Source organism: Pipistrellus hanaki (assembly GCF_964339955.1).
Source record: "Pipistrellus hanaki genome assembly, chromosome: 2".
In the NCBI taxonomy this organism is placed as follows: Eukaryota; Metazoa; Chordata; class Mammalia; order Chiroptera; family Vespertilionidae; genus Pipistrellus; species Pipistrellus hanaki.
Genome location: NC_140504.1, coordinates 71844073 through 71860406, shown reverse-complemented (window position 1 = coordinate 71860406; position 16334 = coordinate 71844073). Strand labels below are relative to the sequence as shown.

The 16334-nt window shown below is 42.0% G+C and overlaps 1 protein-coding gene across 5 annotated transcripts in view; it reads left to right on the top strand.

The window, feature by feature from the left end:
* NXPE3 (neurexophilin and PC-esterase domain family member 3) overlaps positions 1–16334 on the top strand; it is a 69668-nt gene that overhangs the window by 3149 nt on the left and 50185 nt on the right. For all 5 annotated transcript variants that reach the window (XM_084875469.1, XM_084875470.1, XM_084875472.1 and 2 more), the window contains exon 2: positions 15454–15742. In XM_084875469.1, coding sequence (XP_084731595.1) covers positions 15650–15742 — 93 coding nt within the window. In that variant the 5' untranslated portion in view covers positions 15454–15649. The remainder of the gene's footprint in view (positions 1–15453; positions 15743–16334) is intronic.

Sequence of the window (16334 nt, the reverse complement as noted above, 5' to 3'; positions counted from 1 at the left end):
ATTTCTTACTTTTCAGTTGGGTCAAGTTTCTAAGTTTTCTAAATCTCTGTCTTCTGGCTAATGAAAAAAAAAGAAAAAAAAAAAAAAAAAGGATTCTACTGAGTCTCCTATCTACCTACTCCAGGATTTCTGTGAGGATCAAATGAGATGAGGCATGGGAAAACACTTCACAGACATTTGGTTATAAAGCAAGTTGTGCTCCTAGGCTGAAGAAACTGCAAGGAGGCTAGTGGCTGCTAGGGAGAGGAAGCCAGGCATTGCTACGTGATGTCATTACCTGGACGGAATACTTAGCATATTAGCCTTTTAAATATATAAACTAAAAGCCCGGTGCATGAAATTTGTGCACGGGTAGGGTCCCAAGGCCTAGCTGGCGATCAGGGTCAATCAGGGACTTCTGGCTGCCATATGGGGCCTTCCTTCCTTGGCTGTCAGCTATCCCCTGGTGGTCAGCACACGTCATGGGGAGTGATAGAACTCCTGGTCTCCTGGTCGAACTCCTGTGGGGACACTTTGCATATTAGTCTTTTATATATATAACTAGACGCCCGGTGCATGAAATTCCTACAGCCTGTTCCTCTCTCCAATCTGGGACTCCTCAGGGGATGTCTGACTATGGTGGGACATCTCTCTCACAATCTGGGACTGCTGGCTCCCAACCACTCACCTATCTGCCTGCCAGCCTGATCACCCCCTAACCACTCCCATGGCAGCCTGATCGATGCCTAACTGCTCCCTTGCTGGTCCAATCACCCCCAACTCCCCTCCCCTGATGGCCTGGTTGCCCATAACTGCCCTCCCTTGCAGGCCAGTTGCCCCCAACTGCCCTTTCCTGAAGGACTGGTTGCCCCTAACTGCCCTCCCCTGCAGGCCTGTCTCTCCCACCCCCCGCAACTTCCCGCCCTCCTCTGCAGGCCCGGTCACCCCTAACTGCTCTCCCCTGCTGGCTTGATCGCTCACAACTGCCCTCCCCTACCAGCCATCTTGTGATCATCTTATAACAACATGAGGGCGGCCATCTGTGTAAGGGTGTGAAAGTCAATTTGCACATTACTTCTTTATTATATAGGATTAGGAAGACAGGTACCTAATGGCTGTCTAGGGTTGTCACCATAGGCCATAAAGAAGTTAGATTGGCTGGTAAATAGTCTATCAAAATTTGGCAAAGCAGACCAAGTAAACTTTTTGTTTGTCTTTAGAATATAGGTAAATATGAAACATGAATAAGTTTGGATTGACACTTCAGAAACATTTGAGAGCAGGACTGGTCGATTTTAGATTCCTTATGGAGTGATCATAATTTTTAGGTCTGTCTAGATGCCTCTTTTTTTCTGTAGTGGTAGGGTGAACATTTACATGATTATTCTACACCTAAAAAAAAGTCATTATTGTTGAGAGTATCATAGATGTACCTCTTTTTTCTCCCCATTGTCCCTCTTCACCTGGCCCAACCCCACCCCAGGCCTTCACCACTCTTATCATCTGGGTCCATAGGTAATACATATATGCATATAAATTCTTTTGTTATCTCTTCCCTACCCCCTTTGGGATTTGTCAGTGTGTTCCATGTTTCTATGCCTCTGATTCTATTTTATTCATCAGTTTATTTTTGTTCATTAGATTCCTTGTTCATTTCTTTTGATTTTTAGATTTAATTGTTGATAACTATTTATTGCTATTTTATTGTTAATATTTTTTTATTTTCTTCAAGAATACCCTTCAGCATTTCCATGTAATCCTAATTTGGTGGTGGTGAACTCCTTTAGTTTTTTCTTGTCTGTGAAAAAGCTCTTTATCTACCTTCATTTCTAAATGATAGCTTTGCTGAGTAATCTTGGTTGTAGGTCCATGCTGTTCATCACTTTAAATATTTCTTGCCACTCCCTTTTGGCATCCAAATTTCTGTTGAGAAATTAGCTGACCATCATATGGGCATTCCCTTGTAGGTAACTAACTACTGTTCTCTTGTTGGTTTTAAGATTCTCTCGCTGTCTTTAACCTTTGGCATTTTAATTATGATGTGTCTTGGTGTGGGCCACTTTGGATTCCTCTTGTTTGGGACACTTTGTGCTTCCTGGACTTGTAAGTTCATTTCTTTCACCAGACAGGGGAAGTTTTCTGTCATTTTTTTCTTCAAATAGATTTTTAATATCCCACCCTCCTCTGCAGAGCCTCTCTCTTCCCCTTGTGGCATCCCCATAATGCAAGTGTTGGTATACATGAAGTCCCAGAGGCTCCTTACATATCTTCTTTTTTCTCTCTCTTTTGATTGGGTATTTTTTGCTTCCTCTTAATCCAAATCATTGATTTGATTCTCAGAATGCTCTACTTTTGAATCCCTGTAAATTATTATTTATTTCAGCTTAATTTGTGACTGGTCCTTTTTCATGTCTTTGAAATTTCCACTAAGTTCCTTGAAATTCTCACTAAGTCCGTCCAAGCTCTCATTAAAATCCTTAAACATCCTTATAACCATTGTTTTGAACTCTATATCCAGTAGTTTGCTTGCTCCCATTTCATTTAGTTGTTTTTCTGGATATTTCTTCTGTTCTTTCATTTGTTACATGTTCCTTTGTCTCCACATTTTTGCTTCTTTCCTGTGTTTGCTTCTATTTATTAAGTAGAGTTGCTTTGTCTCCTGGAATTGGTAAAGTGGCCATGTGTAGTAGGTGTTCTGTAGGGCCCAGCGATTCAGCTTCCCTAGTCACCTGAGCTGGGCACTCTAGGTGCACCCCTGTGGGGCTGTGTGCACAGTCTTTTTGTAGTTGAGCCTTGATTGCTGTTTGTATCATGCGAGGAGTTGACCTCCAGGTCTCTTGGCTGTGAGGACCAGCTGCGACTACAGTGGAAGAGCTGCTGTGCAGGAGACACCCCTAGAGAGTAGGACTTGCTTTAGTAAGCTTTGGTGCTGACCAAGTCTGCCTCTTGAGTGTGCCACTTGTGGATGTGTAGAGTTGTAATCTGGTGTGGTCTGAAGTTGTCCACGGGGTGCACTGGATCTGGGGACTCCCTGGAGGTACAAAGTCTGTCATTGCCTGGGGCTACCTTGCAGGAGCTACAGAGCAATCTGCTGATGACTGCTACTTGTGTTGGGCTTAGAATTCCCAGGTGAGGTGTGCTGTGAAGCAAGGCAGGCAGGTGCTACTGCTGGATCTTGGGCCTCTTATTAAGAGGATGGGGCATGCTGATGCCAGCTGCCACTTGAGAGAATTTAGAAAGGCTGAAGCCTGAGCCAAGACAGGCCATTCATGTAGAAAAACCACTGCAAATAGTGTGGGTGGGATTGCAAATTGAATGGCGTGTGGTCTCAGGGAGTCACCAGGCTGAGTGAACAGTGTGAATCAGGCTAATGGAAACTCAGATATGGCTGCCGGTCAGCTCTGTGATGGGGGAGGTATCAACATAGGAACAGTGACCCCCTGTGAGTACCCCTGTCTTGGAGAAAGCTGCCCCCAAGTTCTTGCTCCAATGATAATCTGGTTCTCCCCCTTATGTCTCTGAATCCCCCCGACCTATTGCCTCAGAGAGAGTGAATCCAAGTAGGTCCTTGTGTTGGCCCTTTAAGTGGAACTGCCTGGGTCTCCATCAGCCTCTGTGTCACTTAGACACAACTCCTTCTAGTTTTTACAGCCTGATGTTACAGGGACTACTCTTCCATGTTCTGGAACCTAGGGCTGGGGGTCTGGTGTGGGGCTGAGACCTCTTGTTCCTCACGGGAGGCCTCTGCAGTCTAAATATCCCTCCTGATTTAAAAAATGCCACATGTGGTTGTTGGACCAGGCAGTTTTACTCCTCCAATCCTCCTACCAGTCTCAATGTGCTTTCTTCTTTACTTCTCTAGTTGTAGGACTTCATTCTCTAGTTATAGGACTTAATTTCAGGTGGTTCTGGATGGTGATTGTTCTGTATTTTAGTTGTAATTTTGATGTGTTTGTGGGAGGCGGTGCATAATAGTGTTCACCTACACCACCATCTTGGTTCTCCTTCGATCATTCTACACTTTAAGAAAAATGACACATGAAGTTTTTACCTTTGGTTTACATTTAGATTTTTTCATTTATATTGCTATTTGTAAAGTTTTCACCTTCAGCTAAATTCTGCGGGTGATTTGCCATATTTATGTATATAAATAGCCAGTTACTGTTTTTTATTGGTGGGAATGGAAATGTTCCTATCTCCACTCCTCTCACTATCTTGTCCTGAAGTCTGTGTACATGTCTGCTATAAAATTGTACTCTTGATTTCAAATATGTTTTTCTTGACTTCATTTCAATACCTTTAACCTCTACATCATGTGCTTATCTCTGTTGCAGCAAGAAAAATGGTATAAAAATGAAAAAAAAAAACCAACAGCATATGGCAAGATAAGGGCTGCTGTTATGATTGCTTGAGATCAGGACTTTACATTGGAAATAAATTTAGATGTCAATTTTAATTTTTAGTTCTAATAAGCATCTTTTCTTGGGAACTGGAAATTTCAAAAAAAAAGGTAAGATATGTTTATTATATGTTTTTATTTTTTTGGGTGATCTAGGAAACATCATTCTAGAGTCATTCCCATCTAGCATTCTTGTTCTTAATTCTAAGGCAATTTGAGATACTAAAGGATATTCTTCTGCTCTCTTTGCAAATAGCTTTTTGTTATAATGCCTACTTTTAACATTTGTAAGAAAATCACAGAAACCTGTGACATATTTTTTTTTCACTTTGAAACCTTTTCATTATTTATTAACTTAAATTTTATTTTCAATTATAGTTTACATTCATAATTATTTTATATTAGTTTCAGGTGCACAGCATAGTGGTTAAACAGTCATATACTTTACAAAGAGTTTCCCCTGATATTTATAGTAGCCGCTAAGCACTATACAGTCATTGTAATATTATTGTCTATATTTCCTATGCAGTACTCCACATGGCTGTGATTATTTTGTAACTACCAGTTCATACTTCTTAATCTCTCCACTTTTTTCACTCACTCCCCCCAGTCCCCTCTGGCAACCATCAGTTTGTTTTTTCATATCTATGAATCTGTTTCTATTTTGTTTTTTGTTTATTTTGTCCTTTAGATTCCATATATAAATGAAATTATATGGTATTTGTCTTTCTCTTACTGACTTATTTCTCTGAGCATAATACCTTCTTCGTCCGTTGACAGTGTTGCAAATGGTAAGATTTCTTTTTTTTTTCTTTTTTATGGTCAAGTGATAGTCTATTGTATATATGTACCAGAGCTTTTTTTTTTTTTAATCTTCTTTGTAAGGTTTGAGGCACAGGAAACTGATCACCAAGATATATATTTTTTTAAATATATTTTATTGATTTTGTACAGAAAGGAAGGGAGAGAGATAGAGAGTTAGAAACATCGATGAGAGGTAGACATCCATCAGCTGCCTCTTGCACACCCCCTACTGGGGATATGCCCGCAACCAAGGTACATGCCCTTGACCGGAATCGAACCCGGGACCTTTCAGTCCCCAAGCTGACGCTCTATCCATTGAGCCAAACCGATCTTGGCCCACCAAGATATTTTAAAGTAAAGTTTATTTCCCAGTAATGAACGGGATTCATTAAGGAGGTAGAAAAATCAGAATTGAAGGAGTGGGGAGAGGGATGGACCCAGCCAGGCTGCCACCTGGAAATGGAGGATTAGCAGCATGTGGCTGGTCTGAGGGTCTTTTTCAGGGGAGGAACAGGAGAGGGTTGGACCCAGGGCAGAACAGGAAGGGGTGGGCTCCAGAACACTTTGGCATGCACTGATTGGTGGCTCAATGTCTTGGGGATGTCTCTGTGACAGATGCCAGTAATGTCATAACTCCGCCCACCAGTTGGGAGGAGGGAGAACCTTATATTCTTGTCTATTGATAGGTGCTTGGGTTGCTTCCATATCTTGATCTTTGTAAATAATGCTGCAATGAACATAAGGATGCATATATTCTTTCAAGTTAGTATTTTGATTTTTTGCAGATATATACTCAGAAATGGCTTTGCTGGATCATAAAGCAGTTCCAGTTTAAATTTTATGATGACATTTCTGACTTTTGTTCATAATGGCTGCACCAGTTTGTATTTCTGCCAACAGTGTAGGAGGGTTCCATTTTCTCTACATCCTCATCAACACTTGTTTGTTAAGATATTGATGATAGCCATTCTGACAGGTGTGAGGTGATATCTCATTGTGGTTTTAATTTGCATTTCTCTGGTGATTAAAACAGTGAGCCTCTTTTCAGATGTCTGTTGGCCATCTGTATGTCTTCTTTGGAGAAGTATCTTTTTAGGTTCTTGTCCATTTTTTAATTATATTGTTATTTTGTATTTAGTTGTTCTTTATAAATTTTGGATGTTAACCCCTTATCATATGTATCATTGGTGAATATCTTCTTCCATTCAGTAGATTGTCTTTTCTTTTTGTTGATAGTTTTCTTTGCTGTCTAAAAACTTTTTAGTTTGATGTCCTATTTGTTTATTTATTTTTTTGTTTCCCTTGCCTGAGGAGATATGTCAAAAAACTGATTGCTAAGAGAAATGTTCAAAATGCTATTGCTTATGTTTTCTTCTAGGAGTTTTATGGCTTTGAGTCTTTAATTCACTTTGGTTTTATTTTTGTATATAGTGTAAGAGGGTGGTCTAGTTTCATTTTTTTTTTTTTTCATCTATCTGTCCAGTTTCCCCATTATCATTTATTGAATAGACTGTCTTTTTTTTTTTTTTTTTAAATATATTTTATTGATTTTTTACAGAGAGGAAGGGAGAGAGATAGAGAGCTAGAAACGTTGATGAGAGAGAAACATCGGCCAGCTGCCTCCTGCACACACCCACTGGGGATGTGCCCGCAACCAAGGTACATGCTTGACCGGAATCGAACCTGGGACCTTTCAGTCCGCAAGCCGATGCTCTACCACTGAGCCAAACTGGTTTCGGCATTGAATAGACTGTCTTTTTCCCATTGTATGTTTTTGCCTCCTTTGTCATTTATTAATTGACCATAAAGTCATGGGTTTATTTCTTGGCTCTCTGTTCTGTTCCATTGATTTATGTTTTTGTTTTTATGCCAGTATCATGCTGTTTCTTTTTTTTTAATTTATCTTTATTGTTCAAAGTATTACAGATGTCCTCTTTTTCCCCCCACTGACCAATTCTACCCTCCCCCTGTACTCCCCCTTCCCCCAGATTTCATCATACTATTGTCTATGTCCATGGGTTATGCATGTATGCATTTAAGTTATTTGGTTAATCGCCCCCCCCCCCGCCCACTTTCCATCTGACAACCAACATAAAATTCTTGATCTATGATTCTGTTCCTTGTTCATTTTGTTTGTAGTTCAATTGTTGATAGATATATATTTATTGCCATTGTATTATTCACATTTTTTATCTTCTTCAAGAGGACCCTTCAACATTTCATGTAATACTGGTTTGGTGGTGATAAACTCCTTTAGCTTTTTCTTGTCTGGGGAGCCCTTTATATGACTATCAATTCTAAATGATAGCTTTGCAGGATAATCTTGGTTGTAGGACCTTGCTTTTTATCTCTTTGAATATTTCTTGCCACTCCCTTCTGGCCTGCAATGTTTCTGATGAGAAATAAGAGACCTCCCTGGTAGGTAACTTAAACTATCGATATTTTTCTCTTGCTGCTATTAAGATTCTCTCTTTGTCCTTAACTTTTTGCATTTTAATTATGATTTGTCTTGGTGTGGGCCTCTTGGGGTTCATCTTTTTTTTCTTTTTTTCTTTTTTCTTTTGCAGTATAACAATTTTATAAGAAATTAGTGTTTGTTTCCATCACCTATGCAAAACAACAAAGAATTGTGGTTGTATGATACAGAATAAGTTCCCTCATGCCAAGACCTGTGCCATCCATTAGGCAGACTCTGGTCAGATAATAAACTGAATAAAACCTAATACTCATTCATGTCCTTAAGAGCAGGCTTCCAGTCTTTGGAGAAACTGATGAGAAAGTTTGACCTTCACCCACCCACACTTTTTGTTTACTTATTCCCCTGGGCTGCTTAGAGTTGAAAAAATTCATACAACCAAGAGTGCTTTTTGAATGGAGCTAGGACAGTGGTCGGCAAACTCATTAGTCAACAGAGCCAAATAGCAACAGTACAACGGTTGAAATTTCTTTTGAGAGCCAAATTTTTTAAGCTTAAACTTCTTCTAACACCATTTCTTCAAAATAGATTCGCCCAGGCCATGGTATTTTGTGGAAGAGCCACACTCAAGGGGCCAAAGTGCTGCATGTGGCTCAAGAGCCATGGTTTGCCGACTACTGGGAATGCAAAATTCTCTAAGTCCTTACACTGCAAAGTCTGATTTAAAAAAAGTAGGATTACTTCATTGAGCTCAAGGTTAGTATTTTTCTTAAGAATAAGGAAATATTTTCAATCAGGAAAAAGGTGTCTAGCGTGCCAGGAAGAAAGACTAGTCAGATAATTTGACATAATTTGAATGTCAAAGCAGTAAAGAGGCTATAGGAGCTGTGAAGGTCAAAGGACAATCATTAAAATACTTCAGTGGGGAGCTGGGGCTATGAGTATTAAAGGACTTAGGGAGGACAGTTGAGGAAGTAGGCCAGTGGCTTATTATTTTTCCAGGCTCTGTGAGAAAGGCACCAAGCCAAAGCCAGAATCTGGCCAAAGAAATGGATTTCTCTTCATCTTACTACTTCACTGAGGGTTGGAAGAACTATTTAAAGCTGATCATGAGGGTGCCTCACCTGAAAGTCTTTATACATTCAAGACTTACAAGAGTAAAATACCTGATTAGAGTCACATTTCCCTGCCCCATCCTGTCATTTCGACCTTTGTTGCGGTCTGTTAACCCTGGCCTGGCATTTGCCCATAGGCTCTGTGGAATCAGCCATGAACAGCCACTTAAGGGCTTATTGTAAGAGTAGTTGAGAGTTGAACTTGATAGCCGGGATGTCTCTTGACTGGGTGGGTGCTAAGTAGCTACTTTGTTTTTTGTTAGGCTGGCTGAACATTCCCTTCCTGAGGGCATTCCTTTGGAAAAGAACTCAATAAGCAGCCTCCCAAGGGCAGAGCCAAACAGAGTGAAAACCAAAGCCCTGAAAAGGAACTCACATTCTTGCCCAAGAACTGGTGCTAAGTTACCCATCAAGAAAGAAATGAAGAAACCTTTCAAGGGACTTAGGCTACTCACAATATCTTGTGTTTAGAGACTCACCTTGGGAAGAACCCCCATTCCCAGCCAGGACACAAAACCAATAGCATGGGTGGGGGAGAAGGGATGTATGGCCAAGCACATGCCATCCATCTCTGTACAGGGCTGCATAGAATGGCTTCCACAGCCTTCCTGCTGTGGCTCATGCTCCTTGCCCCTAAAATGGCTTTGGCTCTATAGTAAGGACATCATTCCTTGGAGCTGACAGCAAGAGAATAAAAAAGAGCAATCATAGTAAATCCTCGGTGTCAGTTATGTGACTCCAAGATGGGGTAAAGTGTCCTTTTTCATTTTATTAGGACCACAGGTCCCATCTTACACAGCCTTTCTCAGTGCTCTCTGGGTAGGCTGCTTGCCCAGCCTGGCAAAGTGAAAACTGGTCAGTGTTTATTGCTGCTTCTACCTCCTCACTCAGATTGATTCTGCAGGAAAAGGGGATTAGGGTCAGAAAAATACAACATAGGTCAGGAAAGAGTATAAAATCTTTAGGGTTCATCTTGTTTGAGACTCCTCTGTGCTTCCTGGACTTTTATGTCTATTTCCTTCACCAAGTTAGGGAAGTTTTCAGTCATTAGTTTTCAAATACGTTTTTAATTTCTCACTCTGTCTCTTTTTCTTCCAGCTCTTCACATTCCATGATGCAAATGTGGGTACACTTGAAGTTGTCCCAGAGGTTCCTTACACTATTCTCATTTTCTTAGATTCTTGCTGTTGTTAATCCTCACCTGAGGTTATTTTCCCATTGATTTTTAGAAAGAGGGGGAGAGACAAAGAGAAACATTGATATGAGAGAGAAACATCAATTGGTTGCCTCCTGGTTGCCAGGAATTGAGTTTGCAACTGAGGCACATGCCCTTTACCAGAATTGAACCCGGGACCCTTCAGTCCACAGACCGATGCTCTATCCAGTGAGCCAAACCTGTTAGGGCTCTTTTTTCTTTTTGCTGTTCTGATTGGGTGCTTTTGCTTCCTTATATTCCAAATTGATGGTTTGATTCTCAGCTACATTTGCTTTACTGTTGGTTCCCTTTAAATTTTCTTTATTTCATTTAGTGCATCTTTTATTTCTGATTGGTTCTTTTTTTAGGCTCTTGTGGTCCTCACTAAGTTCCTCGAGAATCTTTATAACTAGTGTTTTGAACTCTGCATCTGGTGGATTGTCTCCATTTTGTTCTTTTTCTGGAGTTTTGTCCTGTCCTTTCATTTGAGACATGTTTCTTTGTTTCCTCATTTTGACTGCCTCCCTGTGTTTGTTTCTGTGTATTAAGCTGCTATGCCTCCTAGGCTTCATATTGTGTCCTGATATAGTAGATGTCCTGTAGCTCCAGTGGTATATATAGCCTTCCTAACCACCCCAGTGGGCACTTGAGGTATACACCCCTCTTACGTTGTATATCCCTTTGTTGTAATTGAGTCTAGATTGCTGTTGGCATGTTAATGGGAGGGATTTACTCAGGCTGATCAGCTGCAAGGACTGGCTGTGACCACTGACCCCTGACCTTTAATCCACCTTGGTGGATCAGCTGTGCAGGGGTTTATCACACAGAGCAGGACTTAATTCAGCAGTGCTCTGGTACCCACTGAGTCCACCCTTTGAGTGTGTCACTTGTACAGGTGATTGGTTGGTGGTGCTTTGATGTGGTCTGAAGCTGTCCACTGGGTGTGCTGGCTCTGAGACCTCCCGGGAGGTGCAAGCTAAGGTCAGCCATCACCTGTGTTACAAAGGCATAACTTACAAAGAGATCTTCAGATGGCTGCTTCTTGTGCTGGGATTGGAGGTGCCCAGGTAAGGCCATGCTGTAAGGCTGGCTGCTGCTAGTGCCTAGCCTGGGGCCACTTAGAGATAGGTATGGGGCTCATTAAGACAAGATGGCTGCTTGTTTGAGATATTTTTAGGAAAATCTGAAGCCTGAGCCAAGATAGGCCATTCCTATGGTAAAGCCACTGAAAACAACTAGAATGGACTCAAAAGCTGGGTGGGACAGCATCTCCAGTAATCACCAGGGGGCAGCAAACAGTGGGAGCTAGATGGATGGGCTCTCAAATGTCTATGGCGCCCAAATGCTGGCTCTGCTGGGAAAGGGCTCATCAAAGGAAAAATGGCTTTTGCCAGCATTTCCGTCTCGGAGAAAGCTGTCCCTCCAGCTCTCGCCCCGATGTCACATAATTCAGTTCCTCTGGGTATGTCTCTGGTACTTCTCAAGTTGCTGCCCCTGCGCTGGAGCTTAGAGGGGGTAAGTCTGAGCAAGTCCATGCACAAGCCCTTTTAAGAGGACCTACCTGGGGTTCCAGCAGCCTCAGCCTCCCTCCTCAATCCACACTGGTTTTTAACGCCAGAAGTTATGGGGGCCACTGAAACCTTGAGCTGGGGGACCTGATGTGGGACTGGGACCCCATGCTCCTCAGGGGGGAATATACACAGTTGACATATCTTCCCTGATTTTTATCCACCACATATGGGTGTGGGACCAGCTCTTCCATGTCTCTGCCCCTCCTACCTGATGTGATGTGGCTTCTTTAATTTTGTGCTTGTGGAACTTCCATTCTGCTTGATTTTAAGTGGTTCTGAATGATGGTTATTCTGTAGTTTAGTTGTAGTTTTGATGTGGTTGTGGGAAGAGGTAAATGCTGCGTTTACCTACAATTTTGTTCTCTGATACCTCCAACTTTGTTCTTTTTTCTCAAGATTGCTATGGTTATTCTTGATCTTTTGTGGTTTCATGTAAATTTTTAGGTTATTTATTCTAGTTCTATGAAAAATGCCATTGGCAGTTTGATGGGAATTGTGTTGAATCTGTAGATTGCTTTGGGTGGTATGGGGCATTTTAATTATGTTAATATTTTTATCCATGAACACAGTATTTGCTTCCATTTATTTGTAACTTCTTCAAGGTCTTATAATTTTTTTAGTATAGGTCTTTTTTCCTACTTGGTTAAATTTATTCTTAGTTGTGTTGTTTTATTTTTTATGCAGTTGTAATTGGGAATTTTTTAAAGTTTCTCTTTCTAATAGTTCATTATCTATATAATAAAAGCCCAGTGACCACTATGGTGGAATGACCCGTTGCTATGATGCTGGCTGCAGGGGCCACCACCAGCGTTGCTGAGCCCGAGGGCCCCAGGGCCAGTTGTGCAGCTGCCACCAAGGCACAGGTGGCCAGTGTGAGTGTGCAGCTTGAGATGAAGGCTCTGTGGAATGAATTCAATCAGCTGGGCACTGATATGACTGTCACCAAGGCTGGCAGGTCAGGGTGCCCCTCTTCTCCCCACGACCCTCCCCACGTGGTGCCAGTCTCGGGCAGCGGGCTTTGGATCTGTCCACATGAGCGAGACTGAGTAGCAGGTGGAGGGCGTGGCCTGGCCACCTACAGGTCCCTCTCGGCGTGGGCCAGCTCCTTCGCTCTCTGAGTTCTGGCTCTAGTGACAGCCGCCTGGCACACCGGGCTGGAGGGTACTGCTCGGGCCAGGAAAATGGCAGAGAGAAATACTGTGGACCTTCCCGTCCCTCCCCCATCCCCTCACAACAGGACCAGCAGCCCAGGACCGGCACTGTCAGAAACAGATTGGATCAGAACACACTGAGCTTGGGAGGGAAGGCAGCTGCCTATGAGGGGCCTTGCCACCAGCTGGCTCCCATTGGATCCCACCTCAAAGGAAATTCAGTCTTTCGTTCCCTAGTTCAGTCTATTGCTGCTAAAGAGGAGCAGCTGGGCACATTTTAGGGGAGAATTAAGACTAAAACAGTGTGTTCTGTTCTGTGGAGATTGCTACCCAGTTGCCTTAGGCCTAAATTCCGGGTGATTGTGAGGCCTGGCTCTGCCACTGGGACCTGTGTCTCCCACTTGGCCTGTATTTGTTGTAAGGGCCCAAAGAGAAGAAGGGAACAAGTTTTCGATGCAATGGATTTGAGCAACAGACAAAGGCGAGTGCTGAGCTGTGTCTAAGGTACACACACAGGCACCAGCTCTGAGTCCGCCTGGCCAAAGGGAGCTCAGGGCCTGTTTGCAGAGCCTTCTGGTGGTTTCTGTTTCCTGCTGAGGCTGTCCTCCCTGAGAAGCCTGGGCCCATGCTCAGCCCCAGCTTCTCCAGTTTCCTCTCCTTGCCGGCCCCTCTCCAACCCTGATTAGCCCCCTCACTCCATCAGGGGAGGGGCCTGCTGACCAACTTCCTATGGTCCCTCCCCCCTGCTGGCTAGACCCAATTGGCCCTGATCAGGGTGGGCTGGCTGGACCCCACCTGTGCACGAATTTATGCACTGGGCCTCTAGTTGGTGTATAAAAATGCAACTGATTTCTGAAATATTTATTTTTGTATCCTGTTACTTTACAGAATTCACTTATCAGTTCCGGTTGTATTTTGGTGGGGTATTTATAGTTTTCTATTTACAGTATTATGAGTCATTTGCATATAATGACAGTTTTATTTCTTTCTTTCCAATATGGATGCCTTTTATTTCTTCTTCTTGTCTGATTGCTATGGCTAGGTCTTCCAGTACTATGTTGAATAAGAGTGGTGAAAGTGGACATTACTGTTTTATTCCTGATCTTAAGGGTAACACTTCTAGTTTTCCCCATTGAGTATAATGTCAGATTTTTTTAATATATGGCTTTTATTATATTGAGGTATATTCCCTCCAGTCCTACTTTGCTGAGAGTTTTTATCATAAATGAGATCTGCACTTTTAAAAGTGCTTTTTCTGCATTTTTAGGTTGATAGGATCATATAATTTTTAGTCTTCATTTTGTTTATGTGCTGTTTCACATTACTTTATTTTCAGATTTTGTACAAACATTGAATCCCAGGAATAAATCCAAATTGGAGTGAGGCAATGTACTATGAAATGGTTAAGTGCAAGCCTTTCACAGTATTTGGCCTCCCTCTGGAAGTGGCTATGAGTGCTGATTTATTCCTCTTTATTTTAGGAGGGGAACTACCTCTTGCCTCATATGAGTATAAGCTTTTCCAGGGGAATTTCTGGTACTTAGCACAATGTGCAATACAGAGTAGGCCTCCAGAATTATTTGTTGTGTGGAATGTTGAATCAACTTATATCATGGAAAGAGCTACTAGTAAGTACTGTGAGAGAGTCAAAGAATATGATATACTGTTATCATTAAGTTTTTTTTTTTAAAGTATATATAGTTTTTAATATAACCATAAATGGTATAGTCTAATTGGGGAGACAAGAAATACATAAAAATAGGAAGATCAGCTCAGAAGTGAAAATAGTAAGTGCTATGGTAATTTTGAGGCTGGAGAGTAAGTTGCCATAGCTTAGCCTTGTCTCCTTCATGAAGCTGGGGTGAGGAAGGGTTGATATGGTCCTTGGGTATGGGAATGAGTTACACAGGGTGAGTAGGTGAGTGAGGAAATAGGGGGCTTACCAGTTCCAACACAAAGCTGCGGGCAGTGATGGTGCAGCTGCGGTATTCTGAGCTGCGGTATGGTTCGCCTTTTTCTTCTTTACCTCTCCACCCTGCCCTCCATGGAAAGCCTCACTGGGAATAAAATGCTAACACTTTATCTGCTTACTTATATCAAAATAGCAGCTGGGGAGAGCATTTTGCATTCATTACATGGACATACAGGAGTGGCAGACTCTGAAGTGCTCTGCCTCTAACCGATGAAGATTTGGTGAAGGAGGATTTGGATGTCCTGTCTCTCTGCAAGCTTAGCTTTCCTCTCCTGTGTCTTCAGGGCCGGTGTCTTTACTTCTGTCGCTTGTTTCTCAGCTGAAGGAACATAGGGACCACATATGTGTTGGGGGAGCTGGAGACCCAAAGCGTGTTTCCTGATTTCTCCCATACAGAGGGGCAGCACTCTTGTTTTTTAGAGTATGTCAGGGGGCTTGCACAGTATTCCAGAATTCCACAAAAAGTCATAAATGTTTCCTCTTAATGCTTTTTAAATATAATTACTCCAATAATATTATATGACTTGCACTTTAATGGAATTGAAGTGATTTTTTTTTTTTTACTTAGACTTCTGTAGAAATTTAACAGTTACTTTAACTTTGCAATTTCTAAGAGTTTAAAGACATTCATGTTTGCTCTCTTACAAGTTAAAACCTAAATAGGTAGTAGGACCAATATCATTGTATTTACACAGAAGACTGGGGTTGGGTTTCAGTAAATTGTCTGGATATGGAATAGATGTTACTGTCCCTGGCTGGTTTCTTTCCCCACATGACTTTGGGCTTTCTCAAGGTTAAAGAAATGTGGTATCTTTCCTCTTACCCTGTTTTCTGATCTTCCCTGCTTGCAGGAATCCTCTGAAGAAAAATGTGCTGCTTACCTGAATCCCAGCTTCTCCTTTATACTCAGAACTCTGAAGGATGCTAGCAGAGAAGAAGCAAATGAATCTGAAAGCTCACCTGCAGCTCAGGAAAATAAAGACATGGAGTTTTGAGAAGTGAAGGTAGCATGGTGTTAGCCATGGGTGATCAAGACACAGCCAGATAATGTGGATCAGTTTTTATAGACCCCGGCTTTTCTGCTGTCTGCTTGCAGTGTTGACGGTGGTGGTGCTGGTCATCAATGTTACTCAGGTAGAGGTGAGTACTCAGTATACTCTTATAACTAAGGGGAACCAAATCGGGGGATTTGAGGGCTAACTACCTTGGGAATTGTTGATCATCAGGAAACTTATCCTGGTCATGGTTCTTATTTTCAGTAAGTATTTGAGAGCCCACAATAGTTATGAACTGCGCTAGTCACCAAGGGTATAGTGGTAAAGACAACAGACATGATTTCTTCACTGTGGAACTCATGTTCTAAATACGCATGTGAGAAAATAATAGTACTAAGTAATTATAATCATAATAAAAATAAATGATAATTTGAAATTGTGAAAAATGCTATAAAGAAAGGAAAACAGGCTACTATAGAGTAGGGGTTAGTGTAATGGAGGAAAGCCTTTGCAAGGAGGGACCTTTTAGTTGAAGATGCAGACTCTGACCTTCAGTTGTACCAGTTCCAGGAGCTCTGCTGACCTTGAGCCATAGAACTAGGATGATGTAGGACAAGGATGATGAAGATCAGGATGTCACACATTAGACCATCACTTGACCAGATTTGAGGCCCTTATTGGGATGGACTGTGCTGGCCTGCACATAGAGAACTTTTCAATCCCCTCTCCTTGGTTTA